We start from the raw sequence: 20,211 nt of genomic DNA, 5'->3' as shown, positions 1-20,211 counted from the left end.
GGACCTCTGAGGCCGAGCGGGGGTGGGGGTGGGGGGAAGGGGCTGAAAGCATCGCTGGGCAAACTCCGGTGTGCTAGGCTGTGCGACGCCAGCGTTCTGAGTGACTCCATGCGCACCCTTCCTAGGCCTTCGATGGTTTCGCAGCCCTGGGCGTGTCGCGGCTGCTGGAGCCCGCGGACATGGTGCTGCTGGCGGTTCCCGACAAACTCATCGTCATGACATACCTATGCCAGATCCGCGCTTTCTGCACCGGCCAGGAGCTGCAGCTTGTGCAGCTGAAGGGCGGCGATGGCAGGGGCATGTACCGTGTGGGCAGCGCCACACCAAGCCTGCCCGACGAGCTGGATGCCGGCGACCTGGCCCAGCGGCTTCGTGAGCATGGGGCCGAAGTGCCCAAGGAGGCAGTGAGCCGTGCGGACCCCATCGTGGAGTTCGTGGCCGCAGGCTGTGCCCCCAAGGACGCCGCCGCCAAGGCTGTCGGGGAAGCGAGTCCCCCAGGGGTCCCGGCTGATGTCCCCGTGGCCCCTGCACCCGTAGCCCCAGTTCCCCCAGCGGAGGGGCTGGTGAATGGGGCCGGGGCGACTGCGGGCGGGGGCGGGGGCGGCGTGAGACTGCCACGGCCATCAGTCAACGGCGAGGCTGGACCGGTGCCACCACCTCGTGCGCACGGTTCCTTCTCCCATGTGCGGGACGCCGATCTGCTGAAGAAGAGGCGCTCCAGGCTGCGCAGCAGCAGCTCCTTCTCCGTGGATGAACCCGATGCGGGAGCCTCGGCCACAGTGAGTGCTTTCTACAGCTGCAGGGCTGAGTGTGGGAACCAGGCAGAGAAGGGTCCTGAGTGTCCCCAGGGACAGAGCTGGCAGCTTAAGAGCAGAGGGACAAAACAGTATAGGGAGGTGCTTTCCTCTCAGAGGGACCTAGTACTGTGTAAGCGAACCCTGGTGCAGGTATTCTAGCCAAGAATTACCAGGTCCGGAGACTGCCCAGCCTCTGCTGCCAGCAGGGGATATTTGCCTCCTGTGACCCTCCTGCCTCGGCCTCTTAAGTACTAGGATTAGATGTGTGGGCCACCATGCCTGACCTCCCCTTGTCTCTTTCTCACCTACCTACCTACCTTCTTCCTTCTTCCTTCCCTCCCTCCTTCCTCCCTCCCTCCTTTCCTTCCTCCCTCCCTTCCTTCCTTCCTTCCTTGTACTGGGGATTGGGTCCAGGGCCTTTTTACTGAACTGTATCCCCAGCCCTTTCTAATTTTTTATTTTGAGACAGGGTTTCTCTTAGTCTCTAAGCTGCCCCAGGCTAGGCTGGCTTCTCTTGCCTTAGTCTCTCAGGGTGCTGGGATTATAGGCATGTGCCACCATGTCCAGCCTCTGCCTTTCCTATAATGGAGGTTGCAGGTGGGAGACCCTGCTGAGGCCTGGGTCCCCACTGCCATTCATTTGAGGTCTCAGGTCTGTCTTCCAGGGTGTTCTGTCTCTGTACTGAAAAGGAGATGGCCCTGGAGAGAACAGGGACTCACTTAAGGCCTCACAGACGGATGGTCCAGTCATGGCGGTGTATGTCTGTAATCTCAGCACTCAGGACTGAGGCAGAGGATCATTACAGGGCAGCTGGGGATACACATGGTGAGGTTGAGGCTGGCCTGAGCTACATAGTGAGACCCTGTGTCAAAAAAATTCAATGCCAGGGCCTTTCCGCTGTGGTCCAGGACAGCGGGGGTGGCTCTTGTCAGGCTGCTGCATGGCATTTGGAGGAAGGGAAAGGATTAATTGGAGAAGGCTTTCTAGAGGGAACAGTGGCCTTCAGGCTAGTTTAAAAGGGATGGATTTTCCCAGTTGAAAAATGTAAGGGTGATTCTCAAGTGGAGGGACCCTCACCAGCAAAATATGGCCTCAGGGAAGCTCAGGACCCATTTAGGGAACTGCCGGATGGTTCCTGAAAGTTGCCCAGATGGTGTGGGGTCAGGCTGAGAGCTGGAGACTTGAGTGTCATGTCAGAGGCACGGGGCTGAGCCTGTGAATGAGCACTGGATAGGGCACACTGGGGCCACGTAACGCGGATGTGGCAGGCAGCAGTGCTTGGACACAGCTTCCTGTAGCCTGACTGGTTGACTTGTGTTAGTGGCTCTTTAAATCTTAAAAGGGAGGCTCCAACCTACACCCTCCTGGGCCCAAGTCCCAGCATCTGGTCTTTCTGAGCCTGGCCCTCCTCCAGGCCTTGCCCCACAGGAGATACTTGATGCATGAGGCTGGAGGAGACTCCTCCTCATTGGCTGTCTCCTCCCCATTCCTCTTATGTGTGGCAGGATGGTTCTGCCAGGCCTCACCCTTCTGAGCTTCCCAAGGCCTGGAATAGGATGTGATCAGGAGCCTTGGAGCTGGGGTGGGGCTGAAGCAGCTCCATGAGAAGATCAGGGTGTTTGTGGTGTGGCCCACAAGGCTCCCTAAGGAGGGGCTGAACATGGGGGTACAGAAAGAGGAATTTGGGTCACACAGGAGGAAGCAGTATTAGAATTCCCATCAGGGCTGGTGTGAGTAAGCTCAGTTGCTGCTGAGGTTGGCTTTCTCCACTGCCTGCCTCTGCTGGCCCTGTGCTGAGCCCTCGTTATGGCTGACTTTGCCCCTTGACTGCTCAGTGCCCCACAGTTCCTTTTCTGGGGAGGAGCCGTGAGCCCATTTGATAGTGGGGATGTCATGAGCTAGTGTGGGTCCTTCAGTAATGCGGGAAATTACAGCCGAGGTAATCAGCATGAACTCACAAGCCAACGCTTTGGAAAGTAAAAGACCAGAAGGAACCAAAGGGGACACGGGAATGATGAGGTGGCTCCGACTGGGCCATTTGCAGAGGAGCTGGGCCTGGTTGTGGAGATTGGCCCATCCTGCCACACATAAGAGAGGAGCTGGCCCCGGGTTGTGGGGATCTTGTTCTCAGTTCTGCTTTCGTGTGATGGCTCCAGGGCACATCCTTGTTGCTTGAGTGGGCAGTCCCATCTCCAGGGGGTGACTGTTTCTGTACGGGGCACTTGAAGGCTTGTGAGGCTCTGCTGGAATCCCAGTAACCAGAGGTTAGAACTGGAGGCTTCGGGCACAGCGAATGTCTCTGTAAGTCCCTTATGTCGGTGTCTTCAGTTTTGGTGGTGGATGAGGTAGGTACATTACATACATTTAGAGATGGTCACCTTTGTTCTGCCAACTTTGTTTTGCTAACTTTCAGACAGATACTTAGGAGATGATTAATGTGTTTATACCCAGACTGAGCAAGGGTCTAATCCAAAGTTGTTTGTTTGTTTGTTTTTTGGTCTTTTTGAGACAGGGTGTCGCTGTGCAGTTCAGGCTGGCCTTGAGCTCACTTTATAGCCTAGGCTGACCTTGAACTTGCAACGATCCTCCTGCCTCAGCCTCCCGAGTGCTGGGATTACAAGCGTGCACCACCTTCCCCAGCTAAAGTTTTAAGGTAATAAAGGAGACAGAAATAAAGGTGATGCCAGGCATGGTGATACATGTCTGTAATCCCAGCACTCGGAAGGGTGAGGCGGGTGGGTTGCTGTAAGTTCAAAGCCAGCCCGAACTACATATTGAGACCCTGTCTCCAAAAAACAAAACAGCCAGGCATGCTGGTGCATGCCTGTAATCCGAGCACTCAGGAGGCTGAGACAGGAAGATTGATACGTGTTCCAGGCCAGCCTGGGCTACAAAGTGAGCTCAAGGCCAATCTGAACTGCATAGCAAGATGCTGTCTCAAAGACAAAAAACAAAACAAAACAAACAAGGTAAAGCTTTGTTCTGCTTTTAGTTACCTATTAGGCATCTATCTGTAGGCCCAAGTGAAGAGCCGTTGTTTTTTAAGTCTGTTTTCTGTGTGTGTGACAGAGACAGATAGAGTAGGGATTGAACCTAAACCCTTAATATAGAGCTACACCCTCAGCCTCTTTCCTTTCTTCTGTAGGGGTGGTGGCGGTGTATGTTTTGTTTGAGACAGGGTCTCCCTATGTAGTCTAGGTCGGCCTTGAACTTTCGGTGACTTTCCTGCCTCAGCCTCCCAAGTGCTGGGATTATAGTTGTGAACCACCATGCCTGACCTTTTTTGTAGTTTTTTGAGACAGGGTCTCACTATATAGTTCAGGCTAGCCTTGAATTCACTGTGTACTCCAGGCTGGCCTCAAACTTTCAGTGAACCTCCTGCCTCAGCCTCCTGAATGTTAGGATTATAGGAGTCGGTCACAACACCTGATGATCTAGCCCTTTTTTTGAGACAGGGTCTTGCTGAATTGCCCAGGATGGGCCTGTATTTGTGATCCTGCCTCAGCCTTTCAAGTGCTGGATTATAGGCATGCCCCACCACGTCTGACTTCTCTAGACCTTGCCTTTTTATTTTGTATTTTGGGAGTGGGTCTTACTAAATCCGTAAGTTGCCTTTGCTGGGGTGGAAGTTCCCAATCTCCTGCAGCAGTCTCAGAGTGTTGGTATTACAGGCCCAGGAGAGCCTGGGTTCTTAAACAGTACCCTCTGCTGGGCCCAGCACTGTTGCCCTGCTGTGTGACCCAGAGCGAGGCTTTCAACTTGTGAGCTCTTTTCCTGAGGAGGAGGAGCAGCCCCCTTTGCAAGGTGCCAAGCGGGCACCACTGCGAGTGCCGTCAGAAAAGGGGAGAGCTACATGTTTCCCCAGACGCCTTTATGGGGGCCTGCACCTCCTCAGTCAACACAGCACTGAGATTTTGCCCTATTTCACACACCCAGGACACAAAGAAGCCCAGTGGGTATTCACGCTTGGGAACAAATTTTGGGTTAGTGAAACTCAGTCTCAAAGGCCCAGGATTCAAATCTCCAGTACTGCCAAAATAAATAAATAAAAATTAGGGGCCTAGAGGGTTAGAGAAACCTGTGTAGCCATACCCTGTATGAGCTTCATCTCTGACCCTGTTTTTTATCTGTAAAGTGAGAGAGAATAGTCCTGCCTAACAGAGTGGTTGGGAAAACAGTGGATGGAAATAATATGTGTGCATGCTGCATAAACGCTTAAGTGACGTTAGCTTTTTTTTTTTTATTTTTTATTTTTTTATTTTTTTGGTTTTTCTCCGGTACCAGGAACCGAACTCACGACCTTGGGCTTGCCAGGCAAGCGCTTTGCCGCTGAGCTAAATCCCCAGCCCGACGTTAGCTATTATTAATCAGTGTACTGGGGAACTCTGAAGGGGCTCCCTCTGGTCAGGGAAGCCTGTGCAATCTATGGCACCGGGAGGTGGCTGGCTCCAGCTGCCCTGGAGGTGGCCCTGGGGGCAGCATGGGCCCAGTTCAGACTTCAGGAGACTTGAAGGTCAGCAAGGAGGCTGAGAGGAGGGGCTGGGGATTTAGCTCAGCAGCACAGCACCTGCCTGGCAAGCACAAGGTCATGAGTTCAATTCCTGGTACCGCAAAAAAAAAAACAAAAAAAAGGCTGAGAGGTGTGGGGGCCTCTGGGGGAGCCCAGCTGAACTGAGTCAGGGAGAGCACCTCTGTTCGAGGGCCGCTCGAGGTGGAGCTTGGTTCTGGGCTGAGGAAGTTAGGGAACAGGAAAGCCCCGCACTATGGACAGAGTGGGGCACCTAGGTGGGGGTTTGGGAGTTGAGGCTAGAGCCCCCCAAGGCCTTGCCTTGGCTGGGAGCCAGGAACCGTGCACAGTTACACCGCTGGTGAGAGTTCCACAAGGCCTCTCGGGTGTGGCTTGAGGGCAGAGTTGCAGGCAGCGGATGGTGGCAGTCGGTGAGGAGGCCACCAGTGACCCAGGCTGGAAAGGAGGGCATGTAGGGCTCTGGGCTGCCTCTCAGAGGGTTTGGGGTAGAGGCAGGCATGGGCTGTCAGCCCCTTCTCTCCATCCTGTGACCCAGGATGGCTGGAGCAGCACCTGTCAAGGCAGCCAGTCTGTCAGCCAAGCCCAAAGCCGGAGGCCCGCAGCGCTGACAATCCCAGTGAGTCACCAGGAGAGGGGCACACGAGGGTAACACTGAAGGTCCAGCCGACCTGTCTGGTTGTGAGCAATTCCGGAAGACTGTACCCGCTTCTGGGTTTGGGAACCATTGTGGTGGGAGGGCGCCCTCTTTTGGCTGGGAGATGGCAGTGCTGGTTTAGGATGGACTAGGTCCAGAAATGCGGCCGCATCCAGGCAGCTCATTGTCACCTCCGAGGGCCACGATGGAGATGCTAATGTGAAGTGACAGGGGTCAAAGGTGACTTGAGGGGACCGCGGAGAGGAGGGGTGGGAGGGGAACAAAGGGCACCCCTGCTGGGCCCTTCCCAATCTCCGAGGAATGAGGATTCTGAGGTTCAGAGGGTGGCCCTGTGCCGAGGGAGACCATGGGCTGGGAAGTGAAGGGCTGGCCTTCACCTGAAGTGTGTGTGAGGAGCCCCTGCAGGATGGAGAAGTGGCTGGCTGGGGGTCTGGGACTGAGGAGCTTGCCTCCCCCGTGTGAGAGGCTCCGGCTGGGCTATTGGGAGCCCCTCCCCGCCCTCACTGGCCGCATTTTTCCATAGGAAGCCCTGAGCCCCGAGCCCAGCCCTGCCCCCGGCCCACCCACAGCTCAGGCCCCAGGGCAGCCTCCTGGTGAGTACTGTGGGCAGGGGCGTGGCTTAGCTCAGGCCACTCTGAAATCCTGGGCCGGGGCCTCTGGGGGCACATATGTTGGGGGTGCCTTAGCTTGGTCTTTGTCTGCAGGTGGGAGCTCCCCATTGGAAGAGCCACCCCCAAGTCCAGGGGAGGAGGCTGGATTGGTAAGGAGGGCTGAAATGGGGCGCCTGAGGGATGGGCACTTCCTAGACAGGGCCTGCTGAACCCATCTATCCCCTGTTCCCCCTTTCCTTCCCCAGCAACGGTTCCAGGACACAAGTCAGTACGTGTGTGCAGAGCTGCAGGCCCTGGAACAGGAGCAGAGGCAGATAGATGACCGGGCGGCTGAGGTGGAGACACAGCTGAGAAGCCTCATGGAGTCAGGTGGGCGGGCACCTGGGCCCAGGCCTTCCCTCGGACCACCGTATCCACCCAGCCCTTCTGGCCGCAGGCGGAGCTGGGAGGAGGGACAGGAAAGCATTTTACAGTGGGCATGCAGAGCCCGGGGCGAGCAGGCCGGGAAGCAGCCTCCTGGAGACACAGCACAGGCCTCGGGGATGGGACAAGCGAGCGAGCCCCCTCCCCTAGACCCCGGCCGCCCTGCACTGATCTGACAGCGGGTGGGCCTGCTAACCATCGTGGCTTGGCAGGTGCCAACCGGCTGCAGGAGGAGGTTCTGATCCAGGAATGGTTCACACTGGTCAACAAGAAGAACGCTCTCATCCGGAGGCAGGACCAACTGCAGCTGCTGTGAGTACTTTCCCACCAGCCCGGGCCCTGCCCCGCCCACCAGGCCCCTCCCCTTCCCACTATGCCACTGTGGACAGTGGGCAGTCGAGCACCGGGAATGTTAGGTGCGGTACTTCGGCTACAACTGCTGTATTCACTGCTTTCCTATAAAGGTTTTTTAAAAATTATTGTTCAGCCACCTTACTAGCTTTTCTCCTGCCTATTTTGTATGCAACCTGTATACTTCCTATATTGGTACTGTCTTGCCAGGCATGGGGTTGCACACCTGTAATCTCTCAGGCCTCTGGGAGGCTGAGGCAGGAAGATTGCAAGTGTGAGGCAGTCCAAGCAACTTAGCACCTGTCTCAAAATAAATAAATGGCTGGGATATAGTGCAGTGTGAAGGCCTTGGGTTCAGTCCCCAATATCACACATACAAAAGGGCATTATCTTTATTGATGAGAAAGCTGAAGCCAGGAGCAGAGCGTGCCCTTGGCAGGTCAGGGCTAAGTCCTCCAGTCTGACCTTGTGCCTCTACAGCAAGGAATATAGGCCCTAGAGATCTGCTCAGCTCAGGCATTTGATGAAGACAGTTTTGTCTGTCTGCATTTGCATTGCTCCAGGACTGCTGTGGCCCACTGCTTCCATTTAAATAGCTTGTTTTTTATTTTACAAGAGGGGGCGGGGAGGCAACACAAGCATTAGTAATCAGAGGCCAGTTGGGACAAAGAGGATTCTGAAGGGTAAAGCAGGTAGTGCCCTGAGCTCAGCCCAGCCCTCTGTGGGAAGGAGAGGGAGGTGGGCCGGGGCGGGAGTGGTCAGAGCCCTGTGCTCCCCTCCCTGACCTGGTTCCCTTGCTTCCCAGCATAGAGGAGCAGGATTTGGAGCGCAGGTTTGAGCTGCTGAGCCGGGAGCTGCGGGCCATGCTGGCCATTGAAGGTGGGAAACGGGGCCAGAGGGGCCAGAGGTAGGACTGGACTCAGCCTGGCGCCACCTGACTTGGGCTCTTGGGTCTCAGACTGGCAGAAAACGGCCACACAGCAGCACCGAGAACAGCTACTGCTGGAGGAGCTGGTGTCACTGGTGAACCAGCGTGATGAGCTGGTCCGAGACCTGGACAAAAAGGAGCGGATGTAAGTGGGGGCCCATCTGAGCTGGGAGTGCTGGGTCTGGAACTTTGGTGGACAACAGTGGGGCTGACTTGCGCTCCCCTGCACCCCTGCAGTGCCCTGGAGGAGGATGAGCGCCTGGCGCGTGGTCTGGAGCAGCGGCGCCGTAAGCTGAGCCGGCAGCTGAGCCGGCGCGAACGCTGCGTGCTGAGCTGAGCCTGCCTCAGCCACAGCCTCTGCCTCAGCCTCACCTGCCTCTGGCCCAGCCCACAGCATTGCCTGTCTCTGGCGCCCACTTGCTTCCCCGGGGCCTGCGCTGCAGAGGACCTGGCCTTGGGGATGCCTTCACTAGGTTGCCTGTATTTATTTGTCTGTATGAGTGAGTGAGTGAGAGAGAGAGAGAGAGAGAGAGAGAGAGAGAGAGAGAGAGAGTGTGTGTGTGTGTGTGTGTGTGTGTGTGTGCGCGTGCGCTCGGCAGGACCCTTCTCCAGTGCTGGGCCCAGCTGGCTGCCCGGGCTGAGGGAGACTGTGGGCAGTGTGGGGAACAGCCCGTACCCTCCCCTTCCTGTTCCTCACCAGCCATAAAGTTGGACAAGGACACAGCAGCACTGGCCCATTCTCAGGACGGCTTGGGCTTCAATAGGCGGAAGAGGGTGGGGCTTAGGCCCATAATGGATAACGTGGTCACTGCTACTCTAAACCTGGGCAGCCTTGGGGGACTGGTGGTCCCCAGATGCCTACTGAGGATGGACCCGGGCCTTCTAAGGATTATTGCTGAGGGGAGTCTCGTTTTGAAGGAAGCCACATAGCTGGGCGGACACTTGTAATCTCAGCACTGTGAGAGGCCAAGGCAGGAAGATCGCCAAGTTCCAGCCCAGCCTAACCAAACCTGGTCTCAGTCCCCAGTACTGAGAAAACAAACAAAAATGAAAGAAGACACCAAAAACAAAGTTGAGCAAGTTGTTGCCTTTTTAAAAAATTAGCACACCATTCCCTACAATCTCCCCCTCCCAACCCTGCCATCGCCGATTCTTCCCCGAGTACTCATGACTGCTTCCTCCTCACGATCCGCCACCTCAGAGGAGCTACATGCAGTCACCTGACACCTGTCCGCAAGCCGGGGCTTGTTCGGAGGCAGGGGTGGCAGGAGGCAAGTTGTTCAGAGCCAGCTCATCCTGGCTCACAATGCCATCTTGGTCCTCAGCAGTTTCAGGGGTACTGACCCCAAAGAACTTCACCACGGCACAGACCTGTGGCAGCTCTGTGAAGGCCTCCACTGCCAGCAGCATGGCCAGGAGCCCTAGGAGCAAGTAACCTGGGGAGGGAGAGCACTAGGGCAGGTCTTGTGGTACCCACGGTGTTTGCCACCCACCTCCCAGCATGGAACCACACTGGCACTAGGTGCCACGCACACTTCTCGTACTGTTGCTGCCATGGGTTCTTCAGACTACAACTTCGAAACAGTGCCTGAGGGATGGTCTCGCCTCTGTGATGTGCAGCCCCCAGGGGCTCATGGGAATCATAGTCTAGACACCTCCCTCAACTTACCAAGAAGTGCGAAGTGGCCGAGCTGGTAAATCACCGGATGCAGGCCTTGGCCACTGCCTGGCAGCAAGTCTGCCAGGCCGATGGTGCTGAGTGAGCTGAAGCAGAAGTAGACGGCCTCCAGCAGGCTGCGGTCATCCTGTAGACCCCACAGCACCAGTGCTGGCAGCAGCACGAAGATACCAGCCACCAGAAGGCCCAGCCCTGCTGCCTGCAACAGTGCAGCCTGGGCTGGTGCCAACTGCCAGCGACTGGCTACCCAGGCACCTGGGCGGCTGAGCACAGGCAGCAGGCAGTGGCGCAGGGCAGCCACAAGTGCTAGGGAAGCTGGCAGCCCTAGAGCTGCATAGACTACACAGAAGGCCTTTCCACCTGCGGAGAGTGGGGCCATGTGGCCATAACCTGGGGAAGAGAGGGGCAGCAGGCAGTGACCTCTTCAGTGGGGTACCTGCTGCGGGGGCAGGAGGTGTCCCCACTTTCTCCATGGCCACTCAGGGAAGGCTGCCCTCTGGTGGCCAGAATTGCATAACCTCTGCAGGCTCAGCTCCTTCCCTGAGGATCCTGGGGCAAGACTTTACCTCTCTGACACTCTTTTCTGAAAAATGAAATAATTAAGACAGTCCCTCAGGACCTTTGTAGCTAAGATAGTTCAGAGAACTGCTGTCCTGTGCCTAGATCGCTCCTGGCTGTTTCCTTTTTCGCAGTGGTTGTGAGGCAAGTTGTCCAGAGCCAGCTCATCCTGGCTCACAATGCCATCTTGGTCCTCAGCAGTCACAGGGGTACTGACCCCAAAGTTTCCTTTTTCGCAGTAGTAGGAATCGCATCCAGGACCTCTTGCGTGATAGGCAAGTATGGGCACAATGGGTAAGTGCTTTACCACTGAGCTATATCCTCAGCCTGAGAGGTTCTTCAGCTCCACCTTTATCTAATATTTCATAATCCAAGCTGGTGGTGTGTCACCCACTTTTCACTCCTCAAAGGTACATCCTATCTTCCTAGGTGCCAGAATCTGAGCCGGTGTGGGGCCTGGATTTTTGGTGGGTGGGGGGACAGCAAGCAGGAAGAGCAGAACTGTAGGTGTTGACCAGTAGGGCTGCAAAGAAGCAGCAGGCAGGAGAGAGGGCATTAGGGGATAGGGAAGCACAGGCAAGGTTAGGAAAGATGGGAGAGTGGGGCATGGTGAGAGAACAGGACCAGCTGGTCCAGAGGTTGCAGACTCCGTGCTCAGAGGAGCCTGATGAGAGATTAGAGGGAGTGGTGGGGCTGGAGGCTGTGCTCTGCCTAGAGGCAGGCCCTGTTCTGCTCCAGCCCGTATGTTGCCTTGTGGGGACTCAGGCTCTGTATGGTTTCTTGAATTTCCAAAAGAAGTTAGGAGGAAGGCCTTGACTTTGATCCCCAGCACCAGTAACTAAATACCTTGTAGAACAGACAAAACCCCCCCAAAATCCAGGACTGTGTCCCTGTTCTTTCTTGGGGCCTAGGCATGCATTGATCTCTACCAGGAAATCCTTCAACCCTTAGCTGTGGGCCCATTTGCCTTGGCTACCGACTCATCAGGACTTACTTATGCCCCTCCAGAGCTGGTGCTCCTGATCTGCCTCCTCCCCTGCCCTTCCATCCCACTGTGTCCCTGCCTTGCCTCAGGCTTGTGCAAGGTCTGGGTGCTTCTTCTGGGTCTCAAAGGGTGCCTAGGGGTGGGGCTGGGAAGGCCACGCCCCTCCTGGCAGCTGAAGTGGAGACACCAGTTGGGATGTATATTGGCGTGGGGAGCCCCAATCCTGATGTTGGACCTGATAGGGCCTGGGCTCCATCTGGTGCTTTGGGGCCAGGGACAGGACTGGACTCCCAGGGACCTACCTCAGGGAGCCATGGCCTCAAGAGTCTCTTCCTCCCGTGCTGCCTAGTGGCCTTACCCGTGGTAGTGAGGATGCTGACAGTGAAAAGCAGGGCTGAGGATAGGTCCCAGTTGCTGGCCTCTGAGCTGTTGCCCAGGCTGGAGACTCCATGAGCCTGTGCCCTCAGGGCTGTGCCCAGCAGCTCTTCCAGGGCTCCATGTGGCAAGCAGGCCCCAAACTCTGCCTGGAAGGCAGCCAGCTCAGCCTGGAGCTTGGCCTGGAGCTGGAGTGCAGGAGGACCCTCCAGGGCCTGGAGCACCACAGCCCCTAGCCCCATGGCCAGCATGTGGGCCATGACCAAAAGCGCAAATCGGGTCCAGGGCCTCAGAACCCACATAGTGCAGTGCTGAGTTTGGGGTGCTGTGGGAGATCCTGTTTCCCCACTGGCCCTTGGGAGGAGCCTGCCGGGCGGGGCTGGAAGGAGGAGGAGGTGCTGTGTGGGTGGCTGCCACAGGGCTGGGGTGATCAAGAATGGCAGGGAGGTAAGCTGTCCTCCCAGTTTCTCGGGGCACGACCTTGTGAGCCATTTCACAGTAGCTGGGGTGAGGTTGAGGGCAGGGCGAGAAGCCCAGGGCAAGCCTCACACTTCTTCACAGACGTGGTCCGTCCACGGCACACACCCGATTTCACTCAGACACTGGTCCCTTCCCTCCTGGTGCACACCCAAGAAAGCCGTGAGCAAGAAGATGCAGCTCTGCACCTCGTTATTAGGTTCTGAGCAGGAAACGCCCAGGTAATGGAGCATACGGGGGAGGGCTACCAGCTGGAGCCCAAGCAGCAGCCAGTCGTGGGCAAGCGCCCGGGGTGTAGGGAGGACACAGGCCTTTGAGGACAAGTATGGCTCAGGGAGACCATGGGGAGATTGGATAAGGAGGCGTCCTGGGTGGGATGGGCAGAGGTGGGACTGGGACAGTGGGGTTCAAGGTGGATCCGGTAGGGGAGGAGAGTGAGGTAAAACAAACCCGGGGGTGGGGGGGGGCTGGGGATTTAGCTCAGCGGCAAAGCGCCTGCCTGGCAAGCGCAAGGTCGTGAGTTCGATTCCCAGTACCGGAAAAAATAAAAAAAAAAAAAACAAAAAAAACAAACCCAGAGGGCCATAGGCTATGAGTCCAGTGATCTGCCTAGGGTTGGGGCAGCGTGGCCAGGAGAGGTACTAAGGAGGATATGTGGCAGCTGGGCCCAAAGAATGGGCAGGCCCACTCAGGACCAGGACAAGGATGGTTGCCAGAGTGGGGGCAATGGCTTGTGGAAGGATGTGGTGTGGTCAAGCGCGGAGAGGCTGAGAGAAGGTGGATGAGGTGAGTGTGCAGGGTGCTGGGAGACAGGGAAGTCTTGAATGACTGAGCGGGACGCTGGTGTGTTCCTGGCGGGGGGCGGTGCAGGGCGTCTGTCTGTTGTGTTAGGGCAGTGAGGACACCAGGGTCTTAGGACCGGTTGGGTCTCCTGGTTTCTTCCAGGAAAGGTGACAGCTGCATTTGGGGAGACAGTTTACAAGTTTATTTGGCTTCATTGGATCCCAACACCAAGGCCCAACCTTGGCTGGGACAGCAGGAAGGTACCCAGAGAGCCCTGGCTCCCATGACCCCAAGGGCGGTGGGGGGTCCAGGCACTAAGCCCTGGGGTAGGGGCCACAGTAGCAGGACATGGTCAAAAGTGCTGGTGACAGCTGAGGCCGGCCCCTCTCCCCTGCACCTCCCTTCCTCCCTGCACCACCCCTGGGGGCGATTCCCTGAGACAGGCTCTGGTCCTCTCAACCAGCTGAGTACAGTGTCAGGCCCCAGCGGGGCAGGTAAGTCAAGGGGACCTACAGGTCACAGGTGTGTGTAAGGGGCATGGGCCCCCATCCAGTGTGAAGGCTTCCTGTGCAGTGTAGTGTTCCTGACCGCCCCCTGAGGCGGGGGGTCCCTGGGGGAAACAGAGGCAGCTACAGAGGCCTGCCTGGCTCCTGTTCCAGTGTATGCTGTGGCTCCTCTAAGGCAGCTGGAGCATGGAGGAGTGGCCTGGCCCACTCAAGGTCCGGCCTCTGGTGCCCACGGGGCCTGGGCACCCACGTCTTTGGTCTGCGCCCTGCAGTCCTGGGGCCCTCCCTGGAAGGGGTTGGGAGGTGGGGAGTCCCAGAAGGGATCTGAATCTGGGAACAAGGTCCACGGTGCCCGTCTGGGTGCAGGCTGTGGTGAGGGCAGAGGTGAAGGCCGTGGGCCAGCTGACACAAAGCTCCAGGGGTCGATGCGGCTGCGGAGAGGAGAGGGCCGAGGTCGGCTGATGAGGCCCAGAGGTGGTGAGCGTGGGGTGCCTGGGGTGCCAGGAGCGGAGCGTGATATTCCTGGTGGGGGTGAGACGGTGCCTCCTGTGAGGGTGCAGGAAGGCAAGGGTTAGCTGGGCCTCAGTTTTTCTATCTGCCCAGTGAACTACACTACCTGACTCATAACTTCCTTAGCTCTTTATGCTCCTTGGTGCCTCTGTCTATTACATGTGGCTCAGGGCACAGCGACTGGAGCAGATTCGAACCCTGTCATTTACAAGTTGGAAACCTAGGGCCCCTTAATCTCTGTGCTTCAACTTCTTGATCTAAAAATGGGTATCAGAGCTGGGCACAGTGGTACACACCTATAATCCCAGAACTCAGGAGGCTGAGGCAGGAGGACTGCCAACCATTTGTGGCTTACATGGGCTACACACTGAGTTCAAGGCCAGCCTAGATTACAGAGTGGAACTCTGTCTCCCAAAACCAAAACCAAGACTTCGGGGGTGGGAGTGCATGCCTATAATCCCACCACTCAGGAGGCTGAGGCAGAAGGATCACAAATTCAAGCCCAGCCTAGGCAATTTAGCAACTCAGAAAGATCTTGTCTTAAAATAAAAGATACAAAAGAGCTAAGGATGGGTCTCAGTGTGAAGGCCTTTGGCAGCCCACCCTATTCCTGCCCACCGCACAGCTCAACTTGGCCTGAGCTCACTCTTTGAGTCCCTAGCACCCCCAGAGCCCAGTTTGGGAGCCAGTGGACATCCGTGGTCCTGGCCTCCCTCCAAGTCCTCTGCAGCACCTCCCTCCCTGGTGGTCATCTCATCCACCTCAGGGCTACTCACCGCGCGTCTCCTCCCGCCGGGGGCTCTTGGCAGACGGCTGGCCAGCAGGGATGCCCAGGTCCAGCAGCAGCGGCACAGGCGTGAGCGGGTCACGGGCATTGGGCATCTTGGGGGAGAGGTGGATGAGGGGGGTGGGGGGTGGCTCGGTGGTGGCAGGGCACATTGCTGGTGCTGGTGTGGGGGGCGCTAGTGGGGGCTCTCCACGTTCACGGCCCAGACCCCCCGGGGGCTGCAGATCACGGCCGAGGCCCAGTGAGGCGAGCAGGGCAGTGCCGCGCAGCAGCGCCCGCTGGATCAGCTTGGGGGTCCCAGAGCTGCTGCCCCGCTCTGTGGGTCCGGGCTTCCGTGACTCCTCAGGATCTGGGGTAGGCCGAGGGGGGTTACCTGAGGGCAGGGGTCACACAGATTAGATTGTAGCTGCCACATTGTGGCCTTGGACCAAGGCCTGAGCTCTGTGTCCCACCAGTATCTTCCCCGGCTCCACTGCCCACCCCCAGCCCAGCTCTTCCCTGTCCAGCGGCACCTGCCTCTAGCATCCCTGCCTCTCACCCGGCACGGGGGTTAGGACAGGGCAGCACAGGCAGAGAAACCAGCAAGAGCAAAGCCTCAGAGGTGGCATGACAGGAGTCTAAGTGGCAGGTGGAAGCCGGAGGCCTCCTCCATGGCCAGTTAGGGGCAGGCTCTAGGCCCAGGGCAGGGCTGCCCCACCAACTGGGACCAGCCCTTCCTGGCTGTGCAACCCAAGCCCTTCTGCCCCGCAGCTACAACTCTAGCAGTAGCACACAGGTCAACTCAGTCCCGAGGGGCACACATTCCAGGACAGACTGAGTGACTAGTGCCTTGCCTGAGGTTGCAGGCAGTTTATAGTGTCTGTGTTTCTGCCAGGCCTGAGCTGGATGATTTAGAGGCATTGATTAATGACCTTCATGCCCCAGAGGGGCTAAACGTTTGCACAAGGTGTCACAGCCAGCAAGGGGTGGAGCGGGGTCTCTGCCTTCTACCGCTGCCATAGCAGATTCAATCCTGATTCCGAGGCACCAGGCTTAGGGCTGGCCTGACTGCTACAGCCACCCAGAGTGGGGTTGGGAAATCTGCCGTTAAGTGGGGGTACGGGGCACCTAGGGTGGATGTCTCCACAAGCCCTGATTTTGCCAGACTGCTCCTTAGCTCTGCACTGCCACCAGGAGAAAATCCAGCCTCCTCAGCTGGGCTGCCGAGGTTCTCTCCAGCCTTGTCCCTTCTGCCCTTTCCCTCTTCCTTGGACCAGGCACCAAGCTTCCCTGGAGTGGAGCCCTGGGCTGGGGTCTGGAGGAAAAAATGCGAGCCTCTGCTGCAAACAGGACTCCTTCGACACAACCCTCACCCAATCTCTCTGCCTCTTTTTTCCCTCCTGCCACCCTTAGCCAAGGCCACTCAAGGGCCCTAGGAGTCCCTCTGAGATGCAAATCTGCTGACCAGGTGTCCTTCTCAAACTCCCCATCATCTCCAGGCCCTTCCTGAACTTGCTACTGCCTATTTTTCCATGCATTCACTTACACATCCACCAGCCCTCACGCCTTCACCCGCTGCCTCAAGCCTGGCTGCCTGGCTCTGTAGCCAGGTTTCCTCTCCACAGGGATGGGGAGCTCCCTGCTTGTTCCTTCTGACGGGTACAGTTTTCTACCACTACTTTCACTGACCTCTTACCAAGCAAGTTGAAGCTGAGATGTCACTTCCTCTGTGAAGCCTTCTCAGCATCACCCAAGCCTATGCAGTTCTTGCTCATGTTATGCTTTTTATCCCTCTTTTCCTTGGTCCTAACTAATCTCTGCAGCACTTACTTATGAAGAGTTTGTCTCCTCCACCAGACTAGAATGTCCCTGCACTCTCGGCAGTGTTGTTCTCTAACATATTGATAACTGACTGACTCATACTGCATCAATGCATATTTTAGGGAAAAATCTGTTCTTATAATCCTTGTACCAACAATGTGAGGTCATTATTATAATATCTACTTCACAGGTAAAGAAACTGATAATTTAGGGGCTGGGGATCTAGCTCAGCAGCAAAGCGCCTGCCTGGCAAGCACAAGGTCAAGAGTTCAATTCCTGGTACCAGAAGAAAAACAAAACCAAAAAAAAAAAAAGAAGAAACTGATAATTTAGAATGAGTTTAAAAAGAAGAAGGGGGGGGTTCCAGGTATGGTGGCACACAACTGTAATCCTAGTGCTCGGGAGGATGAGGCAGGAGGACTGCCATGAGTTTGAGGCCAGACTAGGATACATAGTGAGTTGTTTTTTTTTTTTTTGATACATAGTGAGTTCAAGGCCAATCTGAACTATATAGTGACACCTTGTCTCAAAAAAAAGAAGGCAGGCATAGTTTTTGCTGTACTGGGAATTAAACCCAGTTGTGCTCAACTACAAAGCTATACTGTCAGCCCTCCTGCCTTTTTGAGGTATTGGGGCTTGGGCCTTGCACTGAGCTACATCCCCAGCCCTTTTTTCATCTTTTGTTTTGAGAAGGGTCTCTGTAAAGTTGCTAAGTTGCTCAAGCTGGGTTCAAACTTGCAATCTTCTTGCCCAAGTCTCCTGAGTAGCTGGGATGGGCTGTGGATATAGGTCAGCAGCGCATTTGCCTTGCAAGCATGAGGTCCTGAGTTCAGTTCCCAGCACACAAAAAAAATAGCGCCTGCCTGAGTAGCTGGGATTACAGACATGCACCACCACACGTGGCCAAGAGGTCTGGGGGCACTTGTCTGTAACCCCTGCACTCAAGAGTGGACTGAATGCAGCCAGCCAGGGTGCGCCACAGTGCAAGCAGGTCTCCAGGGGCCAGGACATCCAGCTGGGGACAGGGTGGTGTGGGGATGCGGATCCTTGTTGGTGGCTTACGCCTGGGACATTCTGAGTCTGGAACCTCTGTGAGGCCCCATTCTTTTGATTCTCAGCCAGGCTGCAGACTCTGGGGGTGGCTGGAGGTCAAGGTCGTGTGCTCTTGTGGGTCCAGATGGCGGCTGTAGTGTAGGCTTGGGCTGGGGAAAGCTCAGCAGTGACTACTCCAGGGTAGGTGATGGTACCCTTGCGTACAATGACAGGCCTGAGGACAGTGGGGTCCGGCCCCTGTGTCCTGGCCCCTGGGAGCTCAGGGAGAGCAAGCAAGCCCAGATGGCTCTGCAGAACATGGCCAGGCACTGCTTAGACCTTCATAACTGGGTTGACAAGACTCCAAGCTCTTCACTGGCGCCACATTTTAGAACAGGTGAATCCAACCCTTTTGGCCTTCTAGTTTTCAGTTCAGCCCTAGCAGCACAGCCGGGTTGGGGCAGTGCAATAGCTAGAGCAAAAAACGGGGATCCAAGGCCCTGCCTCTGGAGTCAGACTGACCTGGGTTCAAATCCCTGCTCTGCTGGGTCCCCTGCACCAGCCACGTAACATTTCTATGCCCGTTTTCCTTCTCTGTTAAGTGGAGCTAAAAACAACTCACTTCACAGGATTGCCCAGCACACTGGGGAGAGCTGATCAATAATAGCTGTTATTACTATCAAATCAAGTAATGGTAGAGGTGATGGACTGGGAAGAGTGCATAGCAGGGGTGAAGCTAAATTCTTGCTGAACACTGTTCTGGTCTCAGAACCACCAAACCAGCATTCTGGCTGTGAGCTGCAGGTAGGGCTGGGGGTTCTGAAGAAGGTCCCTGTGCTGGCACAAGGACCCACAGGCACGGGAGGCCACAACTCTCTAGCCCCTGCCAAGACCAGGCAGTGCTGAGCGGAGCCCTCATCAGCCCTGCTCTGTGAGGACCCTCTCAGTCCCTCCATGGTGCGTAGGTGAGAAACCCTTTCTTCAAGCTCCCGAGGAAGCTGGCTCAGAGTATGGACGTCAAAGACTCCACCAGAGCCTCAGCTGGGGGATTTTCGTAGCTTATTTTCCCTCTTAAGAGTCTCAGTTTCTTTGCCTGAAATGGGGCTAACAACGGCACCTCTCTTGCAGGGCTGGGCAGAATGTCTGGCACACAGCAGGGCCTATGACCATCATGAAGAACAGAAAAGCCTCAAACTTCCCCAGATGTAATGAAAATGGCTCCTACATCCCTCCCTGCTTGGCCTTCTTTTCTTTTTTTTTTTTTTTTTTGTCTTTTTGAGACAGGGTCTCTCTGTGCAGTTCAGGTTGGCCTTGAGCTCACTTTGCAGCCCAGGCTGGTCTCGAACTCACAGTGATCCTCCTGCCTCAGCCTCCCAAGTGCTGGGATTACAGGCGTGCACTACCATGCCCAGCACTTCTTATTTTCTTCTCCACTTATGGGTTCCCCAGTGGGGACTTAGAAACACAGTGTGGTGGCCACTTGTCAGTTTCCTTCTCCTCTCTGGATGCTGCTCCCCCGGGGGACCAGATGAAGCGGTACCATTCCTTGCTTCTTTCCTTCCTCTAACTACTGAGGACAAAGAGCTGCCACAGGGCCAGGAAAGAGCCCCCTCGCAGGCCAAGCCTGAACAGGAGGACTGGTCTCCGGCACTCCCAAGACCTGGGCTTAGTAGTGGGCCTGTGGGTGAGATCTGGTTCTGGCACTGGGCCTGTCCTGTCTCAGCCTCAGTTTCCTATTCTCTGTAATGAGAAAGGCTATCGGGGCAGAATTGCTGCTCTGCCTACTGGCTTCTCGTAGCCTGCTCATGGGGAGCTCAGTAGGACAAGAGCTTAGCAAAGTCCTGCTGGGGAAAGAAGACTACTCACCATTGAGTGTTGGGGGTGTGGAAGGAGAGCCTACAGGGGATGAGTCATTTGAGTCCAGGTACCAGGTGGCTTCATCCATGCGGGACCTTCTCCTGGTGAGGGAAGGGAAGGGGAGGAGTGCTTTGTGTCTCAGGACTGGAGGGAGGGCGGCAGATGATACTGGGGTGGAGGGTACTCGGTGACTCACCTCCCATTCTGGGCCTCCCCAGGCTTGGGAGAACTGGGACCCCAGGCCCAGCATGCTCGACGTTCTCCATTACTTGAGTCCTCCAGATGTCGAGGGGACTGGCGGCCCCATGCCTGGCCTGGCTCTGCAGGCTCCACTGTGGAGGAACCCAATGGAGTCTGAGCCTGTCACAACAGGGTGGCTTTGGGGGCAATTCTAGAGGATGGGCACAGGCCAAGCCCATCCCATCCCCTGGGTGGGCTTTGGGTGAGATAGGTGGGTCTGGGTCCCAGGACCAGCAGTGAGGTGGGGCATCTCATTCAGCTGACACTGGCTGCTTGAGTTTGTACTAACAGCCTGGGTTTCGTTTTTTTTTTTTTTTTTTTTTTTTTTTT

The 20,211-nt window shown here is 56.3% G+C and overlaps 3 protein-coding genes across 14 annotated transcripts in view; 1 reads left to right on the top strand and 2 right to left on the bottom strand.

Moving 5' to 3' along the window:
* The window catches only part of Ehbp1l1 (EH domain binding protein 1-like 1), a gene marked incomplete at its 5' end in the record, with an annotated part of 18,231 nt that extends 9,212 nt beyond the window's left edge, over nt 1-9,019 (top strand). For 9 of the 11 annotated variants that reach the window (XM_005384483.2, XM_005384477.2, XM_005384482.2 and 6 more), the window contains 9 exon segments: nt 126-779; nt 5,861-5,941; nt 6,504-6,573; nt 6,685-6,740; nt 6,837-6,960; nt 7,227-7,326; nt 8,171-8,244; nt 8,324-8,438; nt 8,531-9,019. In XM_005384483.2, coding sequence (XP_005384540.1) covers nt 126-779; nt 5,861-5,941; nt 6,504-6,573; nt 6,685-6,740; nt 6,837-6,960; nt 7,227-7,326; nt 8,171-8,244; nt 8,324-8,438; nt 8,531-8,630 — 1,374 coding nt within the window. In that variant the 3' untranslated portion in view covers nt 8,631-9,019. 11 annotated transcript variants of the gene reach the window in all.
* Nucleotides 9,020-9,347: 328 nt separating this feature from the next.
* Kcnk7 (potassium channel, two pore domain subfamily K, member 7) lies at nt 9,348-12,823 on the bottom strand. The gene is made up of 3 exons (XM_005384475.2): nt 11,873-12,823; nt 9,963-10,361; nt 9,348-9,729 (listed from the first exon to the last, which is right to left on the bottom strand). The coding sequence occupies exons 1-3, from the start codon at nt 12,189-12,191 to the stop codon at nt 9,500-9,502; spliced, it is 948 nt and encodes a 315-aa protein (XP_005384532.1). The 5' UTR covers nt 12,192-12,823; the 3' UTR covers nt 9,348-9,499.
* Nucleotides 12,824-13,328: 505 nt separating this feature from the next.
* The window catches only part of Map3k11 (mitogen-activated protein kinase kinase kinase 11), a 15,098-nt gene continuing 8,215 nt past the window's right edge, over nt 13,329-20,211 (bottom strand). The window contains exons 7-10 of one of the 2 annotated variants that reach the window (XM_005384473.2): nt 19,838-19,973; nt 19,651-19,742; nt 14,942-15,325; nt 13,329-14,177 (exon numbers count right to left, since the gene is read on the bottom strand). In XM_005384473.2, the coding sequence (XP_005384530.1) occupies nt 13,864-14,177; nt 14,942-15,325; nt 19,651-19,742; nt 19,838-19,973 (926 nt within the window). In that variant the 3' untranslated portion in view covers nt 13,329-13,863. Of the gene's footprint in view, nt 14,202-14,941; nt 15,326-19,650; nt 19,743-19,837; nt 19,974-20,211 lie in introns of both variants that reach the window. The other variant, XM_005384472.2, reaches the window with a different exon arrangement.

The sequence above is a fragment of the Chinchilla lanigera genome, unplaced genomic scaffold (genome assembly GCF_000276665.1).
Source record: "Chinchilla lanigera isolate Chin_1 unplaced genomic scaffold, ChiLan1.0 scaffold00021, whole genome shotgun sequence".
NCBI classification, from domain to species: domain Eukaryota; kingdom Metazoa; phylum Chordata; class Mammalia; order Rodentia; family Chinchillidae; genus Chinchilla; species Chinchilla lanigera.
The sequence above is the reverse complement of the archived record's forward strand: the minus strand, read 5'-3'. Positions and strand labels throughout refer to the sequence as shown.

Coding starts and splice junctions, on each gene's coding strand:
- Kcnk7 (XM_005384475.2), bottom strand. CDS start 12,191: ATGTGGGTTCTGAGGCCCTGGACCCGATTTGCGCTTTTGGTCATGGCC. Junction 10,362..11,872: donor CAGCATCCTCACTACCACGG/GTAAGGCCACTA, acceptor TCTCTTCCCCAG/GTTATGGCCACATGGCCCCA. Junction 9,730..9,962: donor CGGCCACTTCGCACTTCTTG/GTAAGTTGAGGG, acceptor CTCCCTCCCCAG/GTTACTTGCTCCTAGGGCTC.